This window comes from Martes martes (genome assembly GCF_963455335.1).
Source record: "Martes martes genome assembly, chromosome: 9".
NCBI lineage: Eukaryota > Metazoa > Chordata > Mammalia > Carnivora > Mustelidae > Martes > Martes martes.
In genome coordinates, this window is record NC_137896.1 from 25,696,848 (window position 1) to 25,711,386 (window position 14,539).

General features: G+C 41.5%; 1 protein-coding gene across 7 annotated transcripts in view; it reads right to left on the reverse strand.

The window, feature by feature from the left end:
* TPX2 (TPX2 microtubule nucleation factor) overlaps positions 1 to 14,539 on the reverse strand; it is a 59,236-nt gene that overhangs the window by 7,994 nt on the left and 36,703 nt on the right. For all 7 annotated transcript variants that reach the window (XM_080814293.1, XM_080814297.1, XM_080814294.1 and 4 more), the window contains 4 exons: positions 14,048 to 14,216; positions 11,322 to 11,463; positions 9,887 to 10,103; positions 538 to 633 (listed from right to left, as the gene is read on the reverse strand). In XM_080814293.1, the coding sequence (XP_080670419.1) occupies positions 538 to 633; positions 9,887 to 10,103; positions 11,322 to 11,463; positions 14,048 to 14,216 (624 nt within the window). The remainder of the gene's footprint in view (positions 1 to 537; positions 634 to 9,886; positions 10,104 to 11,321; positions 11,464 to 14,047; positions 14,217 to 14,539) is intronic.

Consider the following 14,539-nt stretch of genomic DNA (forward strand, 5'->3'; position numbering starts at 1 on the left):
TGCTTGAGATCCGCTATAAAATTACCCTAACTCTGGATATTTATAGATAAAATGGGAGATGTAACAAGAAACCAGCCTGATCAATGACAGTTTATGTATTCCAATTTCATGAACTGTCACCACACAGTAACCTTAGCAACCCTCGGGTTAGTGGAGATCAGACAGGGTGGATATAACTGCTCAGTGTGAATTTTAAAAGTCCCTCACTGAATGGTGACAATAGCTTAGGCAAAATAAAACATAGGGCTTATCAACTTTTGATCCAAGTTATGACAGGTTGATTTTCAATGCTACCGAAATGGATAAGCATCCAATAAGTTGTATAACTAGTCACTACTGAAGGCCAGAAGATTCATACCCTTACCAACTACTTTGCTCTTGGGGGAGCAAAAAAGATGACCAAATGTTCATATACCCACCGTTAAAGACAGCTCCAGATAAGAGTGACTGCCTTTGAATTCCATTAAGCTTAAGAAAGAGGAAAGCTTAAATTGATAAAGTAGAAGGAAGAAAACTCCCTCTATCCCAGGGAATCACCTCATCTTCTTTGGTGGGCATTCGGATTCTGTTCTTCAGGGCAAAGGCCGGTGACTTGGGGACAGTGATTGGAAGTACTTTCTTTTCAGGAACACCCTACAAAGAGTAAGCAATTCAATTAGACATCCCAGGACAATCTCTACTATGCTGTGTGATAAGATCAAATCCCTCTCAGGGACCCTGGGTGGCTCAGTTGGTTAAGCATCGGCCTTTGGCTCAGGGCATGATCCCAAGGTCCTGGGATCAAGTCCCACGTTGGGCTCTCTGCTCAATGGGGTGTCTTCTTCTCCCTCTCCCTCTGCCTGACACTCCCCCTGCTTGTGCTCTCTCTGTCAAATAAATAAATAAAAATCCTAAAAAAAAGATCAAATCCCTCTATTAAAGGGGAGTTCATATACCAGGAATCAAAAAAAAAGTCTAGTACTTTAGTGTATTGCTGTTTACCCGCATACTGAAACACAGTAGCATTCTAACAGTGGATTACCATACAGAAGAGCAGCTAATAACAAGGGCATGGCTGGAGGACTATATTCAGTAAAAATAGGATTCATCACAATCTTTTTTGGTGCTTATGAAAAACACTCAGAAAACAAATTAATGCCAATATTTTATTGTTTCTCTCCCTTTCTATACTCTAATCCCTCAAAAACAAAAATCAAAAAAGACTTCCAAATGCATTCAGGATCATAATAGATACTGTCCATTTTCTTAAACCTATTCCTCATACAACTCTACAATGAGAACTTATGTTCAAAAACATCACCCTTGGGGCGCCTGGGTGGCTCAGTGGGTTAAGCTGCTGCCTTCGGCTCGGGTCATGATCTCAGGGTCCTGGGGTCGAGCCCCGCATCGGGCTCTCTGTTCAGCAGGGAGCCTGCTCTCCCCCTCTCTCTCTCTGCCTGCCTCTCTGCCTACTTGTGATCTCTGTCTGTCAAATAAATAAATAAAATCTTTTAAAAAAAAAAAAAAAAACAAAAAAAAACATCACCCTCAGGGTGCCTGGCTGGCTCAGTTGGTGGAACACGTGACTCCTAATTTCCAGTCTGAGCCCCATGTTGGGTGTAGAGATTACTTAAAAATATAATCTGAGGGGTGTCTGGGTGGTTCGGTTGGTTAAGTGACTGCCTTTGGCTCAGGTCATTATCCTGGAGTCCCAGGATCAGGTCCCACATCGGGCTCTCTGCTCAGGGGGGAGTCTGCTTCTCCCTCTGACCTCTCCTCTCTCATGCTCCCTCTCTCTGTCAAATAAATAAATAAAATCTTTAAAAAAAGAAAATAAAATCTTTTTAAAAAAATATATCACCCTCGGGGTGCCTGGGTGGCTCAGTGGGTTAAAGCCTCTGCCTTCGGCTCAGGGCATGATCTCAGGGTCCTGGGATCGAGTCCCGCATCGGGATCTCTGCTCAGGTCATGCTTCCTCCTCTCTCACTCTGCCTGCCTGCTTCCTCCTCTCTCACTCTGCCTGCCTCTCTGCCTACTTGTGATCTCTGTCAAATAAATAAATAAAATCTTTAAAAAAAAATACATATATATATATATATATATATATATATATATATATCACCCTTAAAGGGCAAATGGGAAAAAGTACTGGGCAAGAGCTAAATTTTCTTCTGCCAAACAAACAACAAAAACAAACAGTTCACAAAGATACACAAGAGACTCGATCTCAATAATTTTTAAAAATATAAATTAAATCAGGTTATTCTTCACTTATAAGACTGAGTAATATTTGGAGGACTGATTGATACCAGTGTTGCCATATATGAAAGAGAAGTCAGCACTCACATACAGTTGGGTAAGAGTATATGTCATAAATTGGTACACCTTTGGGGAATTACCTATTCAATTTTTTTTTTAAGATTTTATTTATTTGACAGGGAGAGAGAGAGCACAAGAGAGCGAGAAAGAGTGTGCACAAGCGGGGGAGGTCGGGGGAGCAGGAGAGGGAGAAGCAAGCTCTCTGCTTGAGACCCTGGGATCACAACCTGAGCCAAAGACAGATGCTTAACTGACTGAGCCACCCAGGCCCACCCCCAATTTTTTTTTTTTTTTTTTAAGATTTATTTATTTGACAGAGAGAGAGAGACAGCAAGAGAGGGAATACATGCAGGGGGAGTGGGAGAGGGAGAAGCAGGCTTCCTGCTGAGCAGGGAGCCTGATGTGGGGCCCGATCCCAGGACCCTGGGATCATGACCTGAGCCAAAGGCAGATGCTCAATGATGAGCCACCCAGGTGCCCCTACCTATTAAATTTTTAAATGGTCATACTCTTTCACCCAATATTCCACCTCTAGTATTGAGTCTCTAGTTTAGTTTTTGTTTTTTAGGCATTATTTCAATATACTTTTTAAAAGAATAAAAAATTACAAATAGCTCAATTGTTTATCAAAAAGTATCGGTTAACTCCTTTTTTAAATTGTGGTGCATCCATACAAAAGAATATTATACAGCTATAAAGAACAATTAAATAAATCTTTATTACTGACATACTACAGTGTTCATACTATTGAAGGGAGAGGGACAAGTTGCTAAAATAGAGAATATTAATTTTTTGTTTTTAAAATATATATAATTAAGTTAAGCATAGAAAATAAAATCTGGGTTAACTCTCATACCTCTTTGAGAGTAGATTAAGGGAAGTGATGAATTTTCTATACTCCATAATTCTCATACATTCAACTACTCTGAAGATTTTTCCCGTCATGATTCCAAAACACTGCCAACATTTTAAATCCTTGCAGGCTGAGTTACATGTACCATACTGTGCATATCATTCAGGACTAACACATTTCAGAAAGTTGTTCCATAAGCACTTTCTGATTCTCATAGAATTCAAACTCTATCACAAATCTGCCAATTAATCCTAACTAAAAAAGTGGTATCTCTTGGGCTTTTTTGAATGAAGTCTTATGACCAGATCAATTTTTAAAAAAATAAAAATAGGGACGTCTGGGTGGCTCAGTTGGTTAAGCGGCTGCCTTCGGCTCAGGTCATGATCCCAGGGTCCTGGGATCGAGTCCCACATCAGGCTCCTTGCTCAGCAGGGAGCCTGCTTCCCCCTCTGCCTCTGCCTGCCACTCTGTCTGCCTGTGCTCACTTGCTCTCTCTCTCTCTGACAAATAAATAAATAAAATCTTAAAAAAAATAAAAAAATAAAAATAAAAACTGCAGCATTATTTACAACAGCCAAACCGTGGAAGTAGCCAAATATCCACTGCTAGATAAATGGCTAAGAAAGATGTGGTGTGTGTGTGCGTGCACACGCGTGTGTATGTGTATGTGTATACACACACACGCGTGTGCACGCACACACACACCCCAATACCAATGGCATATTACTCAGCCATTACAAAAAGAATGAAATCTTGCCATCTACAACAATACGGATGGAACCAGAGAGTAGAGTGCTAAACAAAATAAGTCCGTCAGAGAAAGACAAATACCATATGATTTCACTCATACGCATAATTTAAAAATCAAATGAGCAAAGGAAAAAAAGAGAGGGAGAAACTAAGAAACAGACTCTTCACTATAGAGAACATACTGATGGTTACTGGACAGGAAGTGAGGGGGTGGGGGGATGGGAGAAATAGGGGATGGGGGTTAAAGAGTATACTTATCATGATGAAAAAATAAAATAAAACGATAAAATTCAAACCCTTATGTGTTATATTTGCATGTGTATGCTGTGTCCCTCTGCCCTCTATTCTACTTCCTCTTCACTCTGCACCACCATACACAGGCCACACCACTGATTACCTATACCATTCCACTAGCCTTGTAATAGTCCTTCAGCTTTTCATCTCATTTCTCCAATTCATCTTCTATATATAGTCAGAATTACTTGTCTAAGACACATTGGATCACATAACTTTCTGACTTAAAAAGTTCTTTCATTGCTCTTATGCTACCTACAATAGTATAACAAATTCCTTGCCATGAAGTACAAGGTACCTCATAATACGGTGCCCTGCCTGACTGTTCAGCCTTATCTCTTTCCCCTTCCTACAGCTCACCCTCCAACCACTACGAACTACTGGCAGTTGCCAAAATGTTAACGCTGGTTCTCTCCATACCTTTATTTGTGTTCTCTCTGAAATCTTTCTTAGCCATTTATCCCAGCTGCTTGGAAGCTCCTAAACCTTTTTAAGCCGCTATTGAAGCATCTCTTTTTTTATAAAGGCTTTCAACTGATCTCTCCACTCCCAGAACCTATGAAATAACCCCTCTTTCCCTGTATGTAGTTCCAGGACAGTACATAAAAAACTTCACAGCACTGTGCATTCAGATGTTCACCTCCTGCCAGCCTTCAAGAGTGGGGACTGTTATTCCATTAATCTGTAGTACCTAACAAAGACTTCGGCAAGTATAAGGCATTCAGTAAATGTTCATTGAACATAGTAAAAATGAATAACAGAATTTGTACCTTGGGCTCTTGGGCTCCCAATTTATACCTTGGGAGAGAGATTTCTCCTTAATCCCTACAATGCACTAACTGCTTAAAACATGTTTAGAATGTCTTTCTTGGAGTGGCCTTCAAAGCTCATTTTTAAGCAATGCAAGGCAGTCAGTCAATATTTACTTTTAATTAAGCAAAATTATTTTCAGCTCTATTATCCTGGACTACTCAGTTTTAGTTGCAAATGATTCAGATTAGCTCTTAAAAGCAAATTAATCTTTAAAATATGAACATTTGCCACTGCTGAAGAGATCCAAGACTGTATGCCATAGACTCGAAGATAAGTGGCTTTTCCAAAATGCTTTGTATAATGAGGACCAGTCATTGATAAGAATTTATACCCTGCCAAGGTAACTACTGTAAAGAAAATGCTCATTCTGCTGTGGAAGCTGTTTTCTAAAGAAAGCCAGGATCACTAGGAATAGTGAAATCCCATAGAGCAGAAATTATAATGAAAGTGACAAAAGCCCGTGAAATGGGTTTTCAAATAATGCTAACCATAAAACAATCAAGAGCCTGTTGTTCTACAGGCAGCTACCAGTCTCTTGCTAGAGCACACTCAGAGCATGTGGGAGTGGGAAGAACATGAAGCAAGACTCAGAGATTGGTTCTAGTCCTTGTCTGATTCTAATCTGCATAACTTGGGGCACATTAGAGAGCCTTCTAGGCCTTGGGTTTTTGGCTGTTTCTTTTTTTTTTTAGGATTTTATTTATTTATTAGAGAGAGAGTGTGACTGAAAGAGCAGAAACAGGGGGAGCAACAGAAGGAGAGAAGCAGACTTCCTGCTGAGCAGGGACCCCCGCCCCCTGACGTGGGGCTCAATTTTAGGACCCTGACATTATGACCTGAGCAAAGGCAGATGCTTAACTGAATGAGCCACCCAGGTAACCCAGTTTGTTTGTTTTTTTAAGATTTATTTTGGGGCGGGGCAGGGGAGAGAGTCTGTGTGTGCATGGGGGAGGGGCAGGAGAGAGGGAGAAGCAGACTCCCTGCAGACTCCCTGTGGAGCCCAATGCAGAGCCTGTCCTAGGACTCTGAGATCATGATCTATGCCAAAGTCAAGACACTTAACCAACTGAGCCATGCTGCTCATTTCTTTTCATAAATAAATTTCTTTTCATAAAATAATAGAAATAAATACTTGAGGATTCATTTAGTTCCAAAATAATCCCTCTTTTCCTTTCTTCCCCTCTCTGCATTCACCTGACAGAGATGCGCATTTTAAAATAGCAACAGAAATCTCTAACAAATAACCCACGAAAGAGCTATCTATGAGTGGGCTCACTCCTCACTGATTGGAGGAGAGGAAAAGGTGATTTATAAATACCAACTCTGCAGCAATGACCCACCTACACCCCATTCTATTGCCCTCAACGCTAACTAGGGACTCAATCAGAAATTTAAAAAAAACAGGGGCACCCAGGGTATAATACTGGGTATCTAAAAACAGAAGGGTTCTTGTTTACTATTTTAAATTTTCCTAGTTGTAAGCTACTTGAGAGCAGGGATGTTGCCATTTACATTCCTTTGCATTCTCCACAGGACCTACAAGAAGTAATAATTAGTTTGATGAACCCATGTTGATTGACAGTACTGTCCTTATGTGTCTACATATCAATCTGCTCTACCAAACTATGAAAACTGTGAGGATAAGTACTGTGTTTTCCCCCATCTCTGAATTCCCAGTACCTCACACAACCCGGGCCGGCGCATGTCAGCTGGTACTATCACTCACTCAGTTACCCACTATCAGAGTGCTTCTGCAGTGACATCAGGTGCAGGGGATATAAAACTAAGTAAGACAGATGTACACAGTTCCTGCTTTCAGGGAGCTCACATTCTAGTGGAGGAAAAGACACAATGAAAAGGTAACAAATCAGGTATTCCCTGATTTTCAAAAGTGCTCTGAAGAAACCTAGCAGAATGTGCAGCTAAAGGATAATGGGGGCTGGGTTTGGGGTGGGGGGACTCCTAATGGGAAGTTCCATTAAGACAGCTCTAAAGAAGTGATGGGTGGTTAGAAGTGGGCAATGTGGTGGACAGATGGCGGATTTAGGGAAAGCAGCCCAGGATGGGGGAGGGGGTGTTAGGGGTGAGTATTTCTCCCTAGGGCAGGATATGCCCCCAAATGCCCCGGGACAAGAGCAGTTAGGAAATTACTGGAAGCAATGTTATCTCAGGGAGTATGGGGGGGAGAAAAAAAAAAGCCTGCTGGTCTCCCCAAGTCATCCCTGAAATACTGCTGCTAAAATTACTCACTGCCCTCACTGACACCACATCCACCTCCGTGGTGCCCCAGCTCCCCACTAGATGTCGGCACCAAGTTCACATTTCACACCCTTGAGCTCAAGGTTTTCATCACTCCACCTCTGCCCCAAGAGCCCTTTATTCATCTCTGCCTCATGGTCCACTGCTGCGCAAGCCCATCTCTCATCAGCCCCGTTGTCTCCTTGCCACCTATCAACCACAAGTTTAAGAGCACAAGAAATATCGTAAGGACATGCGGAAGGAGCTTCAGCACCAGAAGGACATGGATGAAGAAAAACAGTGGCAAACAGACAAACTGCATTTGAGCTCTGGGAAGCAGGCTCCTCTGTTCTGCTAGAAGAGCCAGAACTACAAGTTATGGGACCTAATCTCAATTCTGCCACCAACTTTTAAAAATATGAGCAAGCCACATTCCCCTTTCAAAGCCTCCCTTTTTAAAAAATGAGGAGGGTAAGAGAGAATGCACCTAATGTCTCCTATGCTTTGCTTCTCTAGAAACCAACAGTTGAAGTAAAATCACCAGAAATTTTTAAAGGGAGAACTACAAACAGTCAGTGTCAAACTCAAAAACTGAGATTACTAAAATAAACAATGGTAAGTCAGCACTGTGGAATAATATAGTGCTCGAGGAGATGACAGGTTCAAATCCTGCCTCTGCATAGTAGATACCTCCTAATGTCTCTTCCTCATCTAAAAAATAGGGCTAAAAATAAAACCTATCTCTTAAGAATTGTTTCAAGAAATAAGTACGATAATCTACATAGAACACTCGGTATGAGGTAAGCATGCGATAAAATGACAGTTATTACTATTAACAACATGACTGCTTACTGTGTGTCAGACACAAAGTTCTCACTGGGGCTCTCTCTAATCTATGCTGCACATAACAAATCAAAACTCCAGGGGTGGGGCCCAGGAATCTGTTTATGTAATAAGATCCCCAGAGGATTCTGAGAACCAGCGGGATTTGGCAAACACTTCCCTGGAACACACCACATCAATTCGGTTGCATCTTACTTACTTGCCTAGTGCGTTGCTGATCTGCTTATCCAGAACTCTCAACAAGGCATAACCTGGTACAAGGCTACTCTAAGATCTCACTTAATTCTTAATGAACTCTAGGCACCCTTCCACATGTACCACTTCACCTAGCATGTCTAAAGGAAAACAAACTGCCAGCCTAATTTCCTAAATCAGCATTTCTAAAAATTAAGACAGATAATATGGAAGAGGATGTTAGGTGAGATGCACCCTACTTTTTTAATGCTCACATATTTCCTAAGACATTTCCATTTAAAAAGGTACCTTCTATTTTAATATAAGAGCACAGACCCTGAAACCATACTACCTAGTATTTATCCCACATCTGCCATTGGTTAGTTTATGATCTTGGGCAAGTTATTTAATCTCTGTATTTCCTAACTGTAAAATAGATTAATAATAAGACCTATAGTGTTTACCTCATAGGGTTATTATGAAAATTAAATAAGTTATTATACAAATTGAAGAACTTAAGACTAAAACTTGGGGGGTGCCTGCATGGCTCAGTGGGTTAAAGCCTCTGCCTTCAGCTCAGGTCATGATCTCAGGGTTCTGGGATCAAGGCCCACATCGGGCTCTCTGCTCAGCAGGGAGCCAGCTTCCCCCTCTCTCTCTGCCTGCCTCTCTGCCTACTTGTGATTTCTCTCTGTCAAATAAATAAATAAAATCTTTAAAAAAACAAAAACTAAACTAAACCTTGGCACATAATAAGCTTTATCTATTAGCTATTACTATTGTTATTCATGGCAAAAAATACTGGTTTTCCATTTACATAGTGATTTAATGTTCCCTTTAAAATACTTTAAAAATGAGTTCATTTTAATATATAGTCAGGGGCACCTAGGTGGCTCAGTCAGTTAATCGTCTGCCTTCAGCTCAGATCATGATCCCAGCCTCCTGGGATTGAGCCCTGCACTGGGCTCCCTGCTCAGCAGGGAGTTTGCTTCTCCCTCTCCCTCTCCTCCCTCCCACCCCTGCTCTTGCACTCTGCTCTTTCTTTCAAATGAATAAATAAAATCTTTTTTTTTTTTAAGATTTTATTTATCAGAGAGAGAGCGCACAAGCAGAGGAGTGGGGGTAGAGAGGCAGAAGCAGGCTCCCCATCGAGCAGGAAGCCCCATGTGGGGCTCAATTCCAGGACCCTGGGATCATGACCTGAGCCAAAGGCAGCCGCTTAATCGACTGGGCCACCCAGGTGCTGCTGAATAAATAACATCTTAAAAAAAAAAGAGGGACGCCTAAGTGGCTTGTGTCATATGCTCCCTCCTCCACAACGCATTCCCTGAACCTTCTGTCTGTCTGAAAGAAATCATTATCTCCCTTGAGTTCCTATAGTACTTTTAACTGTCACCTCTTTTAGAACACTTCCAATTTCATATTATTTATACATATGTTGTCTCCCTTACTTGACTTTAAGTTTCCTGAGAGTAAAATCCACTTCTGATCTGTCTCTTTATCACCTATAGCTCCTAATACAATGCCCGATCATAGCATCTACTCAAACATTTGTGAATGTGTAGATAATCTGGTCACGAGCAGGACGTTTCTGCCAGCATGCAGAACCTCAAGCATTCTTACCACAACATCTTCCAAAATTTTAGTAGGGCAAGGTCTGGAATGAAATTCAAAGTGTTCATCTTCCGATTTCTTCTTTGACTCCCTTTCCTGGATTCTTTTCTCAATTTCCAAATCAAAGCCAATAGGCTGAGTGGGTGGCTTCACAGGCGGTTTCTTGGGCAAGATGGGCCCACCTTCAAGAATTCTGGGATCGAGTTCCCGTGCTTTGAATTTGTATCTGTAAGATAAGAGTTTAAATGACAGCCACACACACACACACACACACACAAAATGTTAATAAAAGCTACACAAACAACAAAGTAGGCCAAAACAGAAAAATAGTAATTATGATGATTATTCAAGCACAGCAAAATTCAACTCTCTCCATAGCCATTGTCTCTACCTCCAGAGCAAAGAATAAAGGAGCCAGTCCTAACATTCCCTCTGCTTTAAAGATTGGGGTTTCTCAGGGCGCCTGGGTGGCTCAGTGGGTTAAAGCCTCTGCCTTCGGCTCAGGTCATGATCCCAGAGTCCTGGGATCAAGCCCCGCATCCAGCTCTCTGCTTGGCAGAGAGCCTGATCCTTCTTTCTCTCTGCTTGCCTCTCTGCCTACTTGTGCTATCTCTCTGTCAAATAAAAAAATAAAATCTTAAAAAAAAAAAAAAAAAAAAAAAAGATTGGGGTTTCTCTACCCAGAGGAAGCTGCCCTTCCTCAAAAGTACAAAAAGGGTCGGGGTCTCTGCTCAGTGGGGAGCCTCCTTCCTCCTCTCTCTCTGGCAGCCTCTCTGCCTACTTGTGATTTCTGTCTGTCAAAAAAAAAAAAAAAGTACAAAAAGGGGGCACCTGGGTGGCTCAGTGGGTTAAGCCTCTGCCTTTGGCTCAGGTCATGATCTCGGGGTCCTGGGATCGAGTCCTGCATCGGGCTCTCTGCTCAGCGGGGAACCTGCTTCCCCCGTCTCTCTCTGCCTGCCTCTCTGCCTACTTGTGATCTCTCTGTGTCAAATGGGTAAATAAAATATTAAAAAAAAAAAAAAAAAAGTACAAAAAGGAATGAAAGCAGAAGACAGGAGACAAACTCCAGTGCTAACCACATTATATTCTAGTTTTCTCTACCAACAATAGCTGTAATGAGCCCTTGGGTAGCCATAAATGGTGAGATCTGCTTAAATGAAGCTCAGAGGACACTCCTTAACTGGAATCCTGAGTAAGTTCTCCCACCCCAACCTCTGCATTTGGTTTTTTAAACCAGTTTATACTCCAGGATATCTCCATATTCCCACTTCTAATTTTTTAATTATTGAGACAGGAGCACAGACTGTAGAGAACCTGTAACTCAAATGCCATTTAAAAAAAAAAAAAATCCAACGGCAAGAAAAACAGCAACTATCCCCATTATAGAACCGAAAAGAAAGCAGGTACTTGGAACTCTTCCTCAAATACTGCCGATGGGACTTACTGTTGCAGTTTCTCGAGTTCCTCTGCCTCCTGATCCGCTGCACTTTTGCAGGTCACAGGCCTTGTGCGCTGTTTGGTTTGCAGCACAGGAGTCTGTGGGTCTCTGGATATCTTGACCGTAGCAGATTTGGAGGGTAACAGAACTGTAAAGCAAGATCACAGACATTCATCTAGCTCTCTGAGACTGTGTTTTCTGTAGGTGCTGACTCGGGTAGGCAGCCCGTGATGCCAGATCAGAGTGGCTGCCCTCCACACTCAGCTCAGCTCATGTCAGTCAACCTGACAAACATGCAGCACCTTCTTGCCTATCACTTTTTATTGAGGGGTATGATGAAGGCTGTCTTTGGGTAAACTCTATTATCATTTTCTGAACTTAAAATCCACTTGTGTCTGATGGACTCATCACTGCCTACGCATGTACCAGCTTTCTATTGATAATGCCAACTACTTCGGTTCTTATCGACACATAAGATTTTTGCTTATTCTAGCTTTAAAATAAAGCCTTTCTAAAGATCAAGTATTAACTCCCAATTTTGTGAATTCCCTAAAAGCGACTATATCAAAACACCAAGAACACCTCTCACAGAAAGTCAAATAGAGAAAGTAAAAAAACAATGTCAAAGCATCAATCTTAAGACCATCACTGTCATTCATAGAAAACACTGATTCACCTGACCAGGGCAACCTTGTCAATTTTCATAATTATGTAGAATGAATCCTCTACTTTATTTTTTTTTTAAGATTTTATTTATTTATTTCACAGACAGAGATCACGAGTAGGCAGAGAGGCAGGCAGAGAGAGAGGGAGAAACAGGCTCCGTGCCGAGCAGAGAGCCCGATGCGGGGCTCGATCCCAGGACCCTGGGATCATGACCTGAGCTGAAGGCAGAGGCTTTAACCCACTGAGCCACCCAGGCGCCCCTGAATCCTCTACTTTAGATCTGATCACCTAACGGCAGGAGATACAAACCAAATCTATTCATTTTAGAAATAAGCCAGTCTTCAAGTATACATACAGCCATTATTTATAACTATATAAAGCTTTAAATAAAAATTGCAGAAAATACACCATACACAAAAATAAACTCAAAATGGATTAAGGACGGGGCACCTGGGTGGCTCAGTGGGTTAAAGCCTCTGCCTTCAGCTCAGGTCATGATCCCAGGGACCTGGGATCGAGCCCCGCATCAGGCTCTCTGCTCAGCAGGAAGCCTGCTTCCTCCTCTCTCTCTCTGCCTGCCTCTCTGCCTACTTGTGATCTCTGTCTGTCAAATAAATAATAAATAAAATCTTTTTAAAAAAAATGGATTAAGGACCTAAATGTCAGATCTGAAATCATAAATATCCTAGAAGAGAGCACAGGCAATAATTTCTCTGACATCGGCCGCAGCAACATTTTTCTAGATATGTCACCTGTGTCAAGGAAATAAAAGCAAAAATAAACTACTGGGACTACATCAAAGTAAAAAGATTTTGGACAGTAAAGGAAACAACAAAACTAAAAGACAACCTATGAAAGGGATAAGATATTTGCAAACAACATATCCAACAAAGGGTTAGTATCCAAAATATATAAAGAACTTATACAACTCAACACCAAAAAACCCCAAATAATCTAATTTAGAAGTGGGCAGAAGACATGAACAGACATTTCTCCAAAGAGGACATAAAAATGGCCAACAGACACATGAAAAGATGGTCAACATTACTCATCATCAGGGAAATGCAAATCAAAACCACGATGAGAGATTACCTCAAACCTATCAGAATTGCTAGAATCAACAACATAAGATAGGGCACCTGGGTGGCTCAGTTGGTTCAGCGTCTGCTTTTGGCTCAGGTCATGATCCCAGGGTCCTGGGATTGAGCCCCACATTGGGCTCCCTGCTCAGGGGGGAGTCTGCTCATCTCCCTCTCCGTCCGCCCCTACATCTACTCATATTCTCTCTCTCTCTACCTCTCTCTCTCTGATAAATAAATCTTAAAAAAACAAAACAAAACAAAAAACAACACACAAGAAACATGTGCTGGCAAGGATGTGAAGAAAAAGGAACACTCCCACACTGTTGGTGGGAGTGCAAACTAGTGCAGCCACTGCGGAAAATAGTAAGGAGCTTCCTCAGAAAATTAAAAATAGAACTACCACATGATCCAGTAATTCCACTACTGGGTATTTACCCAAAGAATACAAAAACACTAATTCAAAAAGATATGTGCACCCCTATGTTTACTGTAGCATTATTTACAATAGCCAAATTATGGAAGCAGCCCAAGTGTCCATCAATAGATGAATGGATAAAGAAAACATAATATACATGTGTAATGTAATGATCTATTTATCTCTCTCACTGAGTCACCAAGTCCATCTTATTCACTGCTATACCCCCTATACCCAACAGTGCCTGGTTTGTAGTGGTAACCACACAATCCTGAATGAATGGGATACTTTCATTTTCTATAAGTCACTAGCTGTACCACGACACTGACACATGGCGAAGGTATAATCCCTGGCCAATTACTGATTGGGAGGATCAAGGTGGTTGATGGGTATAAGTAACAGATAGCCAGGGTAGGGCGCAGGAGTGCAGAGATGCTCAACGGTACATGTGTTGGCGGCATATAGGCACATGCCATACTGTAGTTCGAAAGCTAGGATTTCAACAAAAGGCAAATTTGTATAAGCAAAGGGAATTCTAGGGGAGGCTATAACATTGGTATGAAACTTACTATCATCCTTCTTGCTCCTCAAGTGATATCTGTTAGGGGTTCGTTTATGAAAGGCTTCGACCTGCTGTGCAAGGGGCACGTACGTAGAAGCTGTTTCATCAAATGTTCTTTTCTTTCCTTGGGACAGGTTGAAAGGCTTAATAATGGTGCATCCCTTTGTCACTCTGGCCTGTAAAGAAAGAAGTTATTCTCCCAATGAAGTGTTATAGAAAAGCTCAGATCTCCCACAAGCCGCATATTTAGCTCAGAGGATCAAAAGAAAAAAGGCCTGTGGTGAAGCCAAGATTATTATTCTTAAATTTGTCAGTTCTTGAGTAAGAGTTAAAACTAGTCCATTCCCATCTTTTAAAAAAGGGAGAAAGGATGTAGCACTTAACAAATGGTCTGTTCTGCAATAGTAAATAAAGTGATTTTTCCCAAGCATGTCAATGTTTTAAAGCCAGCAAGAACAAGTTTTCTGAGAATTAGAAGGGAAAAAAAGAGCTGCAAAAG